This window comes from Haemaphysalis longicornis, unplaced genomic scaffold, assembly GCF_048455015.1.
Source record: "Haemaphysalis longicornis isolate Haplotype H1 unplaced genomic scaffold, Haemaphysalis longicornis Haplotype H1 scaffold_7, whole genome shotgun sequence".
Lineage (NCBI taxonomy): Eukaryota > Metazoa > Arthropoda > Arachnida > Ixodida > Ixodidae > Haemaphysalis > Haemaphysalis longicornis.
In genome coordinates, this window is record NW_027526422.1 from 3,838,359 (window position 1) to 3,853,713 (window position 15,355).

Here is a 15,355-nt window from a genome sequence, read left to right on the forward strand (position 1 = left end):
TCTCTATGGTTCCGTTTCCGTTGGTGGCACAACCCAGCATGGCGGCACTGGAATTTTTACTTTGACTCATTCGGTGGGGTGCTTGTGTTTAAGTTTGGGTGCGCTGACATTAATAATATGACTGAGCGGTTAAAGACCGCTCATTCGATACCGTGGACACGCTGTCTGCGACTCTTGTAGCACTACTTGCGCGAAAATCGCGATTCCATGACTCGCCACTACTCGCTTCGCTCCCGAGTTGACCACGGACACCAATCTGCTGCTACCGAGTAATTAATTCAGCCTCCAGGATGACTGACGGCGAAGGCAACGAGATCCGTGTCAAGACGGCGTACAACGGGTGAGTCTACAGACGGCGCTCGCTTGCGTGTTATGGCGCTAATTATTTCGTACGTAAAGCGTCTCTTTCCCCGTGTTTGTCGTGCACGGTGACTGTAGACACAAGCAATCAACTGGCAAAGGTGCCCCGCAGCCTTTCACGTGTTCTCGCGAGCAGTCTTCGTCCCTTTGCGTTGTTTTTGTCTTATCGCTTGTGCAGTGGGGTGAAAACCCTGCGCGGTTGCTGCCGCCTTGGCTCTGAAACCAAGGCGCGCTCCCTGGAGAGCTCGATCGAAGCGCGCCTGTCATTTGCTTGTTCGTGTCGAACGCCTGCTGTCACGCAAGGCATTCAGTTTGCCACGGAGCTCACTCCTGTTGTAGTTCTCGGTCCCACTGCGTCCGGGAAGCCGACTAATCCGCACTTGCCAAGCTAATGTTTTTGTGTGGCCTCGTTTGTCTTGTGCTGAGACGGCTGACCTCGAAAGTGTAGCCTCTCACTCGAATGTCCGCGGCCAAGTTGCAGACGAAACTTCCCGATTCCTTACCGCCATGGCTGAACGCAGCTATCGCACTGTGCAGCTCGCCTACCTGACTGAATGCCTTGCGAACAGCCCAAGAACTTGACTAAATATACAAAAAAAGTGAAAAAAAAAATAGACGCTTCCATAGAGAAAGAAATACTAGTACGCTGCCCAGAGAGAGACCACAAGGACAACCACTGGACATACCAGTGGCTGTGTGGTCACTCTGTATGCAGCGTTTTTATCTCCACTGGTTTTGTTTAGCCACTATGTACCAACAAGCCCGTTGATATATGAAACCGGAGCTGTCTTAGCGGGGCCGTAAGATGGACCTGTAGACGTTCTGGCGGCTTTTGCGAGTCGGTAGATTTTCCGTGACGACCTGCGCTTCGTACCATAGCCTCCTTACCGTGCCGACCTTTTCCTTTTTGTTTGGCTTTGCCTTTGGCGTAGCGTGTTCGCTGGAATGGAATTCGTTCCGGTCACGGCCGGTGTTCGTTGCGCCGTGTCCGTTGCGCGGATGGCCCGTTGGTGTGCTGTCCGCGCGGCCGAGTGCACGGTAGCACCGTCGCCCGCTCTGAAGGATTATCGCTGCTGCGAAGCAGTAACGCCCGCCGTTACGAGACCTTCTGGCGACAAACGCTTCGTTCCGGCGCGTGCTTTCTTGTTTCCCCGCGAGCGCGACGCATTCCTTTTTCCACCGACGTAAAGCGCGCAGTGAAACGATTCCGGATATCGAACAGGTCTCTGAGGCGACTACGCCCTTGGGCTTTGCGTGGGCGTCGCATGAGTATGTCCGCACCAAGGTCCGCACGCTGTGTTATCGGCTGTGCAAGTCGGGCCCAGAGATCGGCCTCGCTGCTTGATGCGGCTACTTGAAAAACTTTCTAGTATTTGTTTTTTCGCCGCTGTTATCTGCGTGAACGGGTCAAAACGGAGGTATCCCCGGTTTTGGGGTGTGGGTATTGTGCCTCCGGCTGGCATTTTTTTTTTCCCTTCGGAATATATTACCAGCAGTCGGTACTGCACTGTCTGCAGCTCTGTAAACAAAAACTACTATTGTTCCGAGGTGAGGGTGTGGTAGGAAGATACAGTACAATCTCGATAAACGGAAATCGCTTAAATGGAATTGCTGCTTAAACGGAACAGTAGTTTCTAAGTTGGTTGGTTTCATATTCAGATAAATTTAAAAAACTTTCGGTAATCGGAACTAAAATTTCCGCGTCACCGAGTAAACGGAACCGAAAATGAAACTTCTTGCTAGATCCATCCACGATCACCTTTTTTCGATTCCAGCTGTTTTGTTTTTTACTTTTTTTTCTCGTAAGCCTCGTCTCGTTAGTAGCAGCAAGGACCCTGGTAGCAGTCAGTCTCGTTAGTTAGCACTGTTGCAACCCATGGATTAGGGAGTTATTCAAGCCCTCAAAGCCTGCTTCCGCAAGAGTCTCCTGCCGAGTATGCAGGTGTTCATGAGCTAGAATAAGGAGTGCAGAATGGACATTCTTGGCGCCATTCATTTTATTGCCGATGCCCGGTGGTAGCTGCCTGCTAACTCAATCGGAAGTTGATTCAGGCATGCAGGATATTTATTTATTTTTTTCAAGTTACCAGACATCCGACTTGCAAGATTTGCCTGAATGTGACAGTGAAGATGCCATTGAGAGGCAGGAGGTAGTAGAGCAGCGTGCTTTAAAAGAAGTCCCACTTGGCTGTGATGAGTATGTGCACATCGACAGGGATGCTGCGGCTTGCCCTGACAACACAGCGGAGAACGTTGTTGCATAGGTGTGCGATGAAGAGGAGGATGAGCATGAAGAGATAGCTACCATAGAAGATTCCACACTTCAAGGAGCACAGTCAGCTGGGCAGTATCTATTTTCAAAAGGAACCAGGATCTTAAATTTGTCCCAAGCTTAAAGGAGCCATGAAGAGAAAACACAAGTTTGGTTCATTCAAAAGATTGTCTTGTTAGAATCATACTGACACCACTTTTAACGTAAACTTCGCTCAAATAAGCTACATAATTAGGAAAAACGGGAATGGTCATGCGACCCACCAGCTCATTTCCCGCAACAGAACCTATGATGTCACATGAGCTAAGCTCTGCGATTGGCGGAGGCTGGCAGAAGCAGACGCAAATTAGGTAGAGCTTACAAACTAGACGAACGAGCGATTTGCGCTTAAATTTAGGGCACATTCTTTACAAAGCAATAAGAATGATGGGACAAACAGTGGAAGTTACGAAAGCACATGTAAGCATAGAAGTACTGATGCGTTCTGCTGTTCGTACTGCGCACAGCATGCTTGGTTTAGCTGCACAGCACTACGGGTCTTGGGGTTGTCTCAGACGACACTGGCCGATTGACGCAAGCAACGGTGTCTTACGTGACCCCATTTGTCGAGCGAGCGTTGTTTCAGGGAACGAATATTTTCTCCCAGAACAAAAACAAGCCAGGTTTAAATGCGGGCAAAAACAAACCAAACGCTTGCCACGGTATGGTGGCGCCATCTAGGTTACGGAACGTAAAGAAACGCGGGAACAAACCAACACCGCTGTACAGGGTGGAGACAACCTTTGAACGGTCCCGTGCCGCCGCAATTGGGCCAACGGGCTCAACGCGTTATTCTTTTCGTTTTCCACGAGACCTAGCAACGCGAAACAGACAATATGATTCAAACTTCTTCAGTAAACCGCGTTGCGGCGATAATTTTAACGCAGTTTTGACACAATGACTTGCTTCGGCGGCGAGCGAGCAACCGAAAATGGCGGCGCCAGCGTATACGTGTCTCTACCCTGTACGGCGGATGCGTGAATGAAGGTACTCTAGGCTGCAGAGCGGTCGGTTCCTGTGATGTCACTTGGGACCACGAAAACGCACGATTGAGCGGGAAAATCAAAATTTTAACCTAAATTGTTTAATTTCTCAGTGAATAAAGCACCGTTTGTATCCGGACAAGCGCTGGGGGCACTATAAAACACGAAATCTTTCGAATAAAACCAACTTGCATTTTCTCTTCATGGCTCCTTTAAGTACCATGAAAAAAGACGCTCCTGAAGATGCAGTTGCAAGGGCTCAAACAAAAAAGTTGATGCATTGTTTTGTGCACAGTGACTAATTTTTGTGAATGCTGTGCCTAAACCTCTTGTAGTTTTCTTGCTTTCTGAAAAACTATCAGCTACATTCACGCTTCTAGTGCTTAAAGGGGCCATGAAGAAAAAACACGTTTGGTTCATTCAAAAGATTGCCTCATTAGAATCATACTGACACCACATTTGACATAAACTTCGCTCACATAAGCTATATCATTAGGAAAAAAGGGTATGGCCATGCGACCCACTAGCTCATTTCCCGCAACAGAACCTATGATGTCATACCAGCCATCTCTGCGATTGGCGGAGGCCGGCAAAGCCAAACGCAAATTAGGCAGAGCTTATAAGCTTCCCGGTCTAACTATTTGCGCTTAAATTTAGGGCGCATTCTTTTTAAAGCAGTAAGAATGGTGGGACAAACAGTGGAAGTTATGAAAGCACACGTAAACATAGAAGTACCGATGCGTACTGCTGTTGATACTGCGCGCACTATGTTTGGTTTAGCTGCACAGGACTGCGGGGCTTTCGGATTGTGTCAGGTGACACTGGCCGATTGACGCAAGCAGCAGTGTCTTACGTGACCATATTTGTCGAGCGAGCACTATGTTTCACGAAACAATTATTTGCTTCCTGAACAAAACAAACCGGGTTTAAATGCGGTCAAAACAAACCAAAGGTATAAAACGGCTTGCGGCGGCATGGTGGCGCCATCTAGGTTCACTAACGGTAAACTAGGCTTCGCAATCGGCTGCAGAGCGAGACCTCGAAAATGCACGATTTAGCGGGAAAATCAAAATTTCAACTTAGTAAATTGAGTAATTTCTCAGTGAATAAGGCATCATTTGCATCCATACAAGCGCTGGGGGTACTATGAAACAGACTTGGCAGTAATGCAATTACAGTAATTAAATTACTTTCTGCAGTAATGAGTAATGTAATGAATTACTTTTGAGTGTTGGTAATTTAGTAATGTAATAAATTACTTCAGGCCAGCAATTTCATGGAAATTACTCATTACTTTCACAATTACTTTTGACCACGATGTAGGCTGTTGTAGTTGACCAAGTATAGTTTTAATGCCCAGAGAGTCTCTGGGCATTGGAACTCTACGAACGGGAAGGAAACAACGCTTCGATGAGAGCTCTGCCGGCTTTCTCGTGCCTCTTAGTTCCCTTTTCATGCATTTCAAAGTAATTTCATTATTTATGAAAAGTAATAGTAATGTGATGTCATTACATTCGGCCACCTGCAATTTCTAACGTAATTTAATTACATTTTAAAAACTTCAAGGAAAGTAATGAGTAATGTAATTTAATTACTTTTTAGAAGTAATTTTGCCATCTCTGCTATAAAACACGAAATCTTTCGAATAAAACAAACTTCTATTTTGTCCTTATGGCCCTTTAAAGTTACGTGAAATGGTATTAACAGTGTTATGCAGATAAGTTTGCACTTTTGCACATCTCTCCCAGTAAATGGAACTCCCGTTACATGGAACTAATTTTTTCGGTCCTTTGGAGTTCTGTTTATCGAGAGTCTACTGTATATTTGAGAGGAAAAGGCCAGGCTCACTGAACCTCATTTCCTTCTTTAGCTGACAGGGCTCGGTTCAGAGCATATTGTGTGTACTGGGACCCAACTGGGCATGTGTACATTCGTTCCGGTAGGGTGACTTAGTTTTGCCGACCCTCCTCGTTATGCCCGCGCGTTCAGGCGCAATCGAGTTCCAGTACACACGGTACGCTCTATCTGGTTTGCAGTTTCATCATGTGCAGCCACTATGGACCCGATTCTCGACTTCGGGTTCTCATCCATGAATTTGCCATGTTTTTTGCATGAGCAAACGTTGCGTAAGCAATCAGCGATGTGTGCACATGCAGCCCTGACGACTTGCAGTGTGATTTGACGCTTGCCTCACAGAGATCACAACCAAACTCTCAGCTATTGCGCATAAATCATATAAAAACAATTGTCATGTCTTATAAAAATCAGGATGGCAGGTGAGGCTGGCAAGAGAAACGAATTTCTTAAGGTTACAATTAGCGTCTACACCACAAGGCGAGTAACGTTGATACAAAAGCGAGCATAAGGCGTGTGTTAAGCTAAAGAACATCACACAATCTTTCTTGCAGTTTCTATTTGTTTCTTTCAGTTGCTTTTAGTAACATAGTTGAGCACCCTGCTTCGGTGCATGCTTTGCTGCGTTGTCACCTCAGCCATCACTGCCGCCGTGCCATCGTCTGCTGCTGTGATACAAGGCGTGAACACAGAAAAAGACGGCTGTCACCATCGTTTGTATGGCTCAGCAGGCACAGGGATACACTACGCCTGATAACAGCAGAGCGTACTGATGCCACCAATTCACTCATTCGTCAAGCTCGAATTCAGTCAGCGCAGTAATGGATGAAACAGTCTGTTTTCTTTGTTATTTTTCTCTTGAATTTGATCACGTCGCCCACCAGCTCATCAGAAGTGTGAACATATGCCATGTGTTGGGTTCTCTGTAATGAAGAGGCTTGTATTGCTGCGTTGTGTTGTGTTGCTCTTGTGTTGCTGTTTCGCCAAACAAATAACGGCTGTGTTATTGCTGAACGTTAAAATACAATATGGGACATTATCTTTATTGCTTATTTGTAAGCAGTCAAAACTATTAATTCTCTCACTAGAAAACATTTTTAAACCGCATGTCGTGGGAATCCTACGCCTGTTGCAAATTCACAGGGATTTCACGGCGCCGAAGGTGGTGAAATTTTTTGCCCTGTTTCGCGGCAATGGCAGCCATCATTGGCATGCTGTTACGTAACATCACGTCACTTTTATGGAAGCTGAAGTTGCCAATATGTGTTCCCACCACTTGTTTATGTTACGTCACGTCTTTTCAGCCAATGACACAGAGGTTGTGACCTACAAGTCATATTGTTGTTGAATAGCAGACAGACCTACATAGTCATGTCGGCTGCATTTCATCTAGTTTTTCACTGCCTGCCAAGAATTATGTGCTCTCCGTAGATAGCAGTAAGGCAAACATTAAAACTGGTGCCAGTAAACGTCATGAAACGTCAAAATGACAAAAGCACACACAGTCGCTTTGTCAACCGGAAGCATGCGACCAAAACTGAAAGCCAATCAGACAAAACTTCTGGCAAAATTGCAATTCACGGAGAGTTTGTGCAGTCGAGAATAGGCCCCATGTACATGAAGCTATCAATCACGCTCATAACAGGTGCTGCTGAAGTAGGAAAACTCCTTATCACTAAATGCTTGTCGCAACCTATCACAAAGGTCGAGAGCTAGTGCATTTTTTATGCTCTTGGTTTATGTGGAATGCCTTCACAATTCCTAGTGTAATAGTATCTCTATGGGTAGAAAGCACTGCTGTATGTGTCGTGAAATCTTGACTTTCACTGGCACTCCCGGCAGTGATTGGGCATCATCGTGGTGCATGGGTCATTTTCCAAGGTGCCAGTGTGCGTTCAAGCATAGCCCCCTTTCAGGGTGATGGGGCCAGGCTTGAGATCTATATTTTGGGACATTGCATGATAGTCTGGGACACACCAGGCATCCTGTGACATCACAAGCAGGACTGGTGGAGCTTTTCTAAGCCTTTCTGTGACGCAAACATTAGGACGGGGACATGTAAGTGCAAAATGGATGTACACAGGAACTTCTCCTTGTCACAAGTGTTTTTAAAGCTCTCAAACATTATTCTTTTACCACAACTGACGGTGTTATTTGTTTCTCTTTCAATTGCGGCCAAACGTTTTACATTGTTGCCGGTGCTTGTTTACATGCAGCAACCAGAGGCAAAAAGTATTGGGAAATGAAAAGAACAAGAGAAATAGGTTCCCTTCCATACATTTGGTTTTCATTTGGGATGTCCAACCATGAGCCAGCATGCGGAAGAATCATGTGGGCCTTTTGTACTCGTTTTCCTAGTCAGCAGCCCCTTGGTAGCTGTTTCGCGTCATGGAAGAAAAATGGAAAGGAGGCAAGAGAGAGAAGCTTTAATCGTGAACAAAAAAAAAGCCATTGAGCCATTAGTGGCCTTTGAGAGCTGGTGGTGAATACAGGCTCTCGAGAGGGGTGAAGTCCTAGCAGGGCAGACCCAGTGAAGGCGCAGGTTGCGAAATTGGCTTTTCAGCCGCAAACTTAGCAAGCTGGCAGCATTTGATGACCGTGGGTGGTTGTGCCTTCTGGTGCCGCCCCAAAGTTGCGCTCTGGTCTGTCTGTCTGTGTGTCCCGCAGCGAGATCATGGTGATGTACATTGAGCCGGCCATTGCGCTGGAGAAGCTGTGCCGAGAGATGCGCGACATCTGCAAGTTCAACGAGGAGCAGCCCTTCACCATGAAGTGGGTGGACGAGGAAGGTGCGTCCCCTCACTCACTCACTCACTCACTCACTCACTCTGCTGCACCAGACCTCACTGCTGAAGCCTCTCCGAGTCCAGCGGTCTTGGGTCTCACCTTAGTGTGGGGCCATCTCCCTGAGGCAGTGTGGGAGCCGTATCTCTGAACCAAGTTGACTTGCAGTGTTGGTGTTGTAGGGAAGGGGCTGATCCTCCCCAAGCTGCAAGCAGCTATGTCAAGTATTAGCGTGTTCAGGGCCACAAGGTGCTTGTGGTCAAATTTTAATCGAACGGAACACTGACGTGCTTGGCATTCTCACCTCCCTTGTTGCTCCCTTAGTTGCCGTCCGTGTCATGCTTGCCATCGCATTCTTTGCTGCCCACCCCTGCGCAGTCCGGGCCAGTCTTTGAGCAGCAGAGCCTCCCATCATGCATGCATTGCAGGACTAGAAAAATGCTACCGTGTTGTCGTTACGTGCCTTTGCACTATGTGGGAATTGTGAAAACCCGGTTAGCACTCTGAGACCCGCTCGGCAAAATGTGGGTGCGGGTTTGACTCTGACGATCCTCCACGTGCGGCCGCCGTGTCAATGGCACCAGCGTGGGAGGCAGGCAAGAGACAAAGACAGCCGACGACAGCCTCCAAGGGGGTTTATTCCCGAAACCCCCTAGCGCTGCCGCCTTCTACGTCATCGACGGGTCCCATGTTGGCCAAGCAGCCGAAGTCGTTTGACTCGGCGCTGCCGGTGGACGATGGTCAGCCAAGGCTGGCACGCCGTGATGTCCCCGCTCGGCACAGAGAGCTGCTGCTCAAGTCCCCGCCAGCGCAACCCCAGAGCTCCACGCTCACAGGAGCTGAAGCAGTGGCGCTCTCATGAGGCGCACGCGGGCCCCTTTCTAGTTGCCATCCTATTGCGCACGGTTTCGACGTTGTCGTCGGAGAGCCGCACGGGTCTCGGAGCACTAACCGCGTATCAAGTCAGGGTTGCGGGTTTTCACAATTCCCACAAGTTGTATTTTAGCAACCAGGCAGGGAGGCATCCAGTGTGCTTGGAATTGCGGCCAAGCTGGCCTCCTCTTCTGCTTTGCTGTGCGGGTAGGGGGTAATGGCAGTCCATAGCAGAAAGGGTGTTTGTTTACTCAGCATGCTGCTCAGAAGCAGACACGCCACAGTTTGTAATTGTTCCAAATCTCAATGCATTGCAATCTGCCACCATTCATTTTTTGACTCATTTGATGCAAACGCGATACTTGTTTCATAATTGCAGTGTGGGACCAGACTGAGCAATAGTGTGATGTAGCAAAAAATGATGCGGACCTCTCAGTGAACAAGGGTTGTTGGAGCGACCTTGTGCTCCACAAAGAACTTAAAAAGAAAAAGAAATAGACAAGTGCTGAAGAAGCAGTCAACAGAGTGACATGCGCAGACAATTGGCGGCAAAAACGAATGCTGCAGCATTTAGCGTGCGAGCATGTATCTCTCTGCATTATTCTTTCTGGAACCATCGAATGAGATCGAGAACACTGGGGATCAAAGAACATTCTAGTCTACTCACAACAGAGCGAAACACGCACGCTATCGAAGAGGATAGGCTGTGTGGCAGACAAAATAAGCGAGTAACCCGTGCTTCGCTTCAGACATAGATAAGACAGTCGGGCGCAGCCAGGCAGCAAAGAAGCGGAAGGCGTGGTTCATGCCAATGCACATGCTTCAAGGGGCCATCAAGACGAGGTACACCCTTGTGTAATGTGAAAGGACCAGCCTTGGTAACACGCTCCACTCTACTCTGGCCCAGAGAAAGCTTTTCTTAGCCAAAAAAAGACAAAACTGAAATTTCTTGCTACGCGATGTCACCAGTGACGTAATAGGGGAAATACTGAAACAGAATTGTCATGGTGTTATCTTCAGGTTAGTGTTTAAGTGATAATACGATCAAAGAGAACTAGAGGCACTGCTGCAATTGCACAGTCATGTTTTCCTTTCGGTGGTTTTGGTCGGGAGCCACCAGTTGCACAAACAGGTCCTTGTGACGTTGCAAAGACCTGGTGACAGAGTCACCACTGCTTCGTCTTTTTTCCTAAATATTTAGCTGAAGTGTTGGAAGCTTGCATTAAAATTGGCATCATTGCTGTGTAAACAGAGCGTCTTTTGAATGAACCACACCAGTATTTCGCCTTCGCGGCCCCTCTCATCTGCTAGCACACTGAGTGGGCCAGAAAACCTCATTGTCTCAGTCTGGTCTCTGAGTGGACGTAATTTGCAAAGAAAAGCATTGCCTATTTGAACTGCAGTGGGATATGAAGTCTGTAACATGTCTCTTTTACGTGCTCCCATCGTCTTGTTTTCTCTCTCTCTCTCCCAATAATTCTCTTTGTTGCTGTAGTGGAATCCTGTGCCGCTCGTCCGAACAGTGCGACGGCCGCTTTTCCCTTTTGCTTGTTTCGCTACCTGACACCTGCACGGAAAGAGCTGTCGCTTTGAAAATGCACGCTGTCCTTCCCCTTCTTTTTGTGTTGTTCTGCTTTGTCCCATCTCATTGTTTCCACCCGCCCTGCGATCCATTGCAACGGTGTTGCGTGACCTTTTCTTTTTTTTTCCCCCGCTCGGCCCCGGGCGAGCAGGGCCCAGCTGTGGCTTGGCTGCAGCAGTAGCTGGGGAGGAGTCGGCCGTCTGGTCAGGCCTGGGATTTCCAAGTAATGAGGGTAGCGTGCGAGCCCTGTCACACTCCCTTCCACTGCCCGATTACCCTCCGTGCGCCCCCGTGGGCAGAGCCTCTACAACGCAGGGTTGCAAGTTGCGCTGCTGCTGGCTGCCATGTTAGGCCTCCTCTTTGCACGGCATGTTTGTCTCTCTGCGTGCGGGGGGACGTCTGCTGTCGCTGCTGCTACGAATGCCCACGTTTTGCTATTTTTTATTTTTTTCACCATCTTTGATGGCTTTGACTCGAAAAATTTGTTGCTGACATTAACAATACAAAGCAGTATCATAATTTTTTAAGGGTAATATGAACACTTTTGACCAACGCGCTTGTACATATCACACGCGTACACCCCCTTTTTGTGCTACTTTGTTTTCTGCCATCTTACTCATGCAGAGCCACTTTGCCATATGTCGTGACTTGTCTCAAGAGAGCTTCTTTAATGTTAGCTTGTACATTATCTGCACTAGTGCATTTTTCTGGGCACGAGTGTTTTGCACCCGTGCTCCTCTCGAGAAAACAAGGTTGACTTCACCACCTACAGATCTGTCCCTTGCTCTGGCGCTGGCTTTCAAAAACACTGTTGCTGCATGCAGAGAAGGTCCAGTGCAAACACCTCACAACACCCGATGGCTCGAGGGTTCCTGGCGGGATGCACCTTTGCGCGTGTTCTTGTCTGCAGGTGACCCATGCACCATCTCGTCCCAGGAGGAATTGAACGAAGCCATACGCCTCTACGAACTCAACAAGGACTCGGAGATCACCATTCACGGTTCTGTCATTTGCCTTGGCTCATCATTGCAACCCTGCTTGCCTGGATGTTTCTCTCCGTCTTATGCTCTCTGTCTTACCTGTGCGCAGTTTTTCCCAATGTTCCTGTGGCTCCTGGCATGCCCTGTGCTGGAGAGGACAGTAAGTTAGCCTTTTTTGGTCTATCAATGCCAGCGGGGTCGCAAACGGCTTGCAGCTGCGTAAATTCATTAAGGAGGAAGGGGTGTTTTTGCAGTCAGGCCGGAACAGAATGCACGCACAGAAACAACTAAACACATGCATGAGTAATTTGCTCTGAATATAGTTTTTACCATTGAGTGGTGTCCTTCTGGGTTTGCTTTGATAAAGCTCTCACAATTACTGCTAATGGCTGGTACAAATACTTCCTGCCATTATTGCACATTTGCAAGGGGAAATCCTGAAGTTTGTGTATTCGGCATATTGCCTTTGTGCTTGTGTTTCATTCCAGCCTGACGATACGCCTGGGTTCGTGCGTTGAGGTATTTGACTGGCTTGGAGTTCAACCTGCCTATTAGCTAGCTCAAAGTGGACGTTGGGTTACGCATTTATCTTGATGATCTGCGCACTAAAGAACAGCATATCATTGTGCTTTGCATTGGATAGCTAATGGAGGGGCCTCGGTATGTTGTCTGCAGCTAATTCTCTGTTTTGGCTGTGCTAAAAGGTCTCACTTGAGTCAGGCTCGCAGCCTTTCCAGAGTTGCCGGTTAAGCCCATGGTACTGGTCTGGCTCCCGTGGTGCGGCTTCAGCTGTGCCCACCTCCGGTGCCCTTGTGGGAGAATGGGGGCACGCAGGGCACGCCCGGGCTAGGGCAGGGAGGCCAGGAGGGTGAGCCCTTCTTTCTCGCTGTCTCCCCGCAGAGAGCATCTACCGAAGAGGAGCTCGACGGTGGCGCAAGCTCTATCGCGTCAACGGCCACATCTTTCAGGCGAAGCGCTTCAACCGGGTACGCTGCCTCTCTCTCGGGCTGCCTTCTCGGGAGGGTCGCACCACTGCTCGCACAACGGCCGCCGAGGCCTCCTCCCGCTCAGCAGGGCCCTTGTGATGCAGAGGCGGTGAGGCCGAATGGCTGCGCTTAGACATTGGCTGCTGTCGGTGGGCAGGCGATGGTGCTAATAGTAGAGTTGATAGTGAGTGCTTGCCGTAGTTTAGTACGCTCCGTTCTTTTGTTCTCCTATCTCGGCCCATTGTGCCCCCTTGCACGTAGGGCAAAATGCTTTCTTTTTTTTACCTATTTGGTGTTTGTTTTTTGTTCCCTACTGTAAATGTTTTCCCCTGTTAGTAAAATATTCAAGTGCCGGCATTCTCGTATGGTCAGCAAGTTGAATTGTTGTGGAAACATTAAAACTTGGCCATGCAGATGTGCTTTGTCTTGGGCTAGTGCTGGCCATAACATGTAGTAGTAGTAGCAATGTGTAGTAGTAAAACCAAGTGTGTAGTGACGTGGTAGTGATGGTAATGGGTGTTGTATCACCTTTGTGGGAGAGGGCGGTGAGCCTAATTGTTTGTGTTCCCCCTGGGAAACTCTTTCGCTGACACAAAGTAAGTGGGCAGCATTGGAAGGCGGAGTGGTTCTTGCTGCGTGGTGCTGAGTGGCGCCCTTTCCGTCTCTTCCCTGGGCAGCGCGCCTTCTGCACCTTCTGCCTGGACCGCATCTGGGGGCTGGGCAGGCAGGGCTTCAAGTGCACCAACTGCAAACTCATGGTGCACAAGAAGTGTCACAAGCTCATCAAGCTGGCTTGCTCGGGACCTCTCGTGAGTGCGCCCCCTTCCCCCTCCCCCACTGCCACTGGCAGCCAGCCTCGCATTTAAAAGCCAGCCGCCCAAGCACTGGGCCACATTCCATAGACCCGCTGCAAGGTGCAGTTACACGTGCCAGAAAGGGCATGCCGAAAGCCCAGGGAGGAAGGGACAGCTTCAGTGTGGTCAGCTTGCAAGCGCAGTCTTGCTGGAGCCGAGGCGTTGACTGGCTCCTGCCCACCTGGCTACACCGAGCGCCCTAATGTTCCGAAGCAGGTCAATTGAATGGGTAAAGCGAGGGAAAGTGGCCACATAACCAGTGCCACGTGCAGACGTAGGAAGGGGCGCAGATAGAAAGGAACGCTCGATGTGGAAGCTCTAGTCCCAATCTGACTTAGTGCAGCTCAGACCCGGGGAAGAAGCCGCAGCAGGGGGTAAATGGTGATGCATTGGCTGCATGTTGGGAGAGCTCGCGGGCTGTCGGCCCCGTCCCTCCGCTGCTGGGCCGTCATGCCCTCCGGCCGGGACCCAAGCTGGCCTATTGCCGCTGTCCGATGTGTAATCTGTGCACAGGGGTGTTGGCTCACCTGAAACGTGAGGGGGCGGGGCTCCCTGTGCAGAAAAATGTCCAGGACCAGTTCGCCGAGTCTTCCGCCCCTGCAACACCGGCACCGTCCAGGACCAGCGACGCAACCAATGGCGGCGACGTCAATGGCACAAGTCTGAACAGGGGTAGGGTGGCTGCTTCCTCTGGTGTCACTATTGCATGCGTCAAAGACTTCCGCACATTTGTTGACACGGGACGTTCGAAGGAATGGCTGTGAATGTTGCTTCACGTTGGGCAAGGTCCAAAAGAGGACGTTACCGTGGAAGCCTAAAGAGACACCAAAGGCTGTATAACCATTGTTCTAACTATGAGATTGCACCTAAAGGGACCCTGCAGCATGCTTTGAGCAGTGCAGCTATCATGCATGACACTTAGAGTGCTCTGCCAGGAATAGCTGAGCCAAATATTACGCTTGCACGTGAAGCAGTAAGCTCGCAAATGACTGAGAAAGATGCAAGAAAACTAACCGTGCTTTTCTTTAATTTCTGTCATTATGTGCCACTTTAATTACGTCGTTACAGCGGTGGCTGTCACATTGGCTGTTGCTGGTCATTGTCATGGCCTATTTGTCGCATTTCCAGTGGCAATCCACCATCGTCGCTGCTGTGCATCCATCTCTTCTATGCCTCAACCTGTACATACAGTATTGGCATGTTTTGTGTTTAGAGTGCGCACAAAGTTGCGATGGCGAGCTCAATAATTCACCTTCTATAATGGGTGTTTATTGCTTCAAAAACACCCTACCAGCCTGAGTGCGTGCTTGCGAGCACGCACCAATGCTTGCTTTGTTTCGCATCACGCCGGAAATAGACTACTCCACGTCATGGACAAAAAGAGAAAGCTCCTCTGCCTGTGACATATCCAAGTCCACCAAAGAGAACGTCGCGAGCCACCCCCCTTTCTGGGAGAGAGCGTGCATCTTTTGTCACATTGTCCGCGGTCGAGTTGAGAGGGAACGATTATGTGCAATTTCTCATCTCGCGTGGCATAGCTACAGTGTTACTGAACGGATTTTTATAATTCTTGTGGGAGGAGATTGTTGATACAATAGACTTTGCCCCAAAATGCATTCCGAATAGTCAGTGGTAAGTGCTGCAGGGTCCCTTTAACACTTTCGTGACCATGGAAAAACCTGTTGTTTTTGGGTAGTCCAAGAAATATTATTTTCCTGCCACAGAAAATGACTGATGCTGAAGTGTAAGGTATGATATGATAGAGGAAGGATAGGGTTTTCCAACAGT

General features: G+C 48.9%; 1 protein-coding gene across 3 annotated transcripts in view; it reads left to right on the forward strand.

Annotated features, from left to right (window-relative positions):
- The first annotated feature begins 7 nt into the window (after nucleotides 1–7).
- Nucleotides 8–15,355, forward strand: part of Apkc (protein kinase C iota type) — a 58,165-nt gene continuing 42,817 nt past the window's right edge. Inside the window, exons 1-7 of one of the 3 annotated variants that reach the window (XM_077675720.1) lie at nucleotides 8–340; nucleotides 8,176–8,297; nucleotides 11,658–11,747; nucleotides 11,837–11,887; nucleotides 12,628–12,713; nucleotides 13,391–13,522; nucleotides 14,128–14,239. In XM_077675720.1, the coding sequence (XP_077531846.1) occupies nucleotides 291–340; nucleotides 8,176–8,297; nucleotides 11,658–11,747; nucleotides 11,837–11,887; nucleotides 12,628–12,713; nucleotides 13,391–13,522; nucleotides 14,128–14,239 (643 nt within the window). In that variant the 5' untranslated portion in view covers nucleotides 8–290. Of the gene's footprint in view, nucleotides 341–8,175; nucleotides 8,298–10,937; nucleotides 10,980–11,049; nucleotides 11,094–11,657; nucleotides 11,748–11,836; nucleotides 11,888–12,627; nucleotides 12,714–13,390; nucleotides 13,523–14,127; nucleotides 14,240–15,355 lie in introns of those variants that run through there. The other 2 variants (XM_077675721.1, XM_077675722.1) reach the window with 2 other exon arrangements.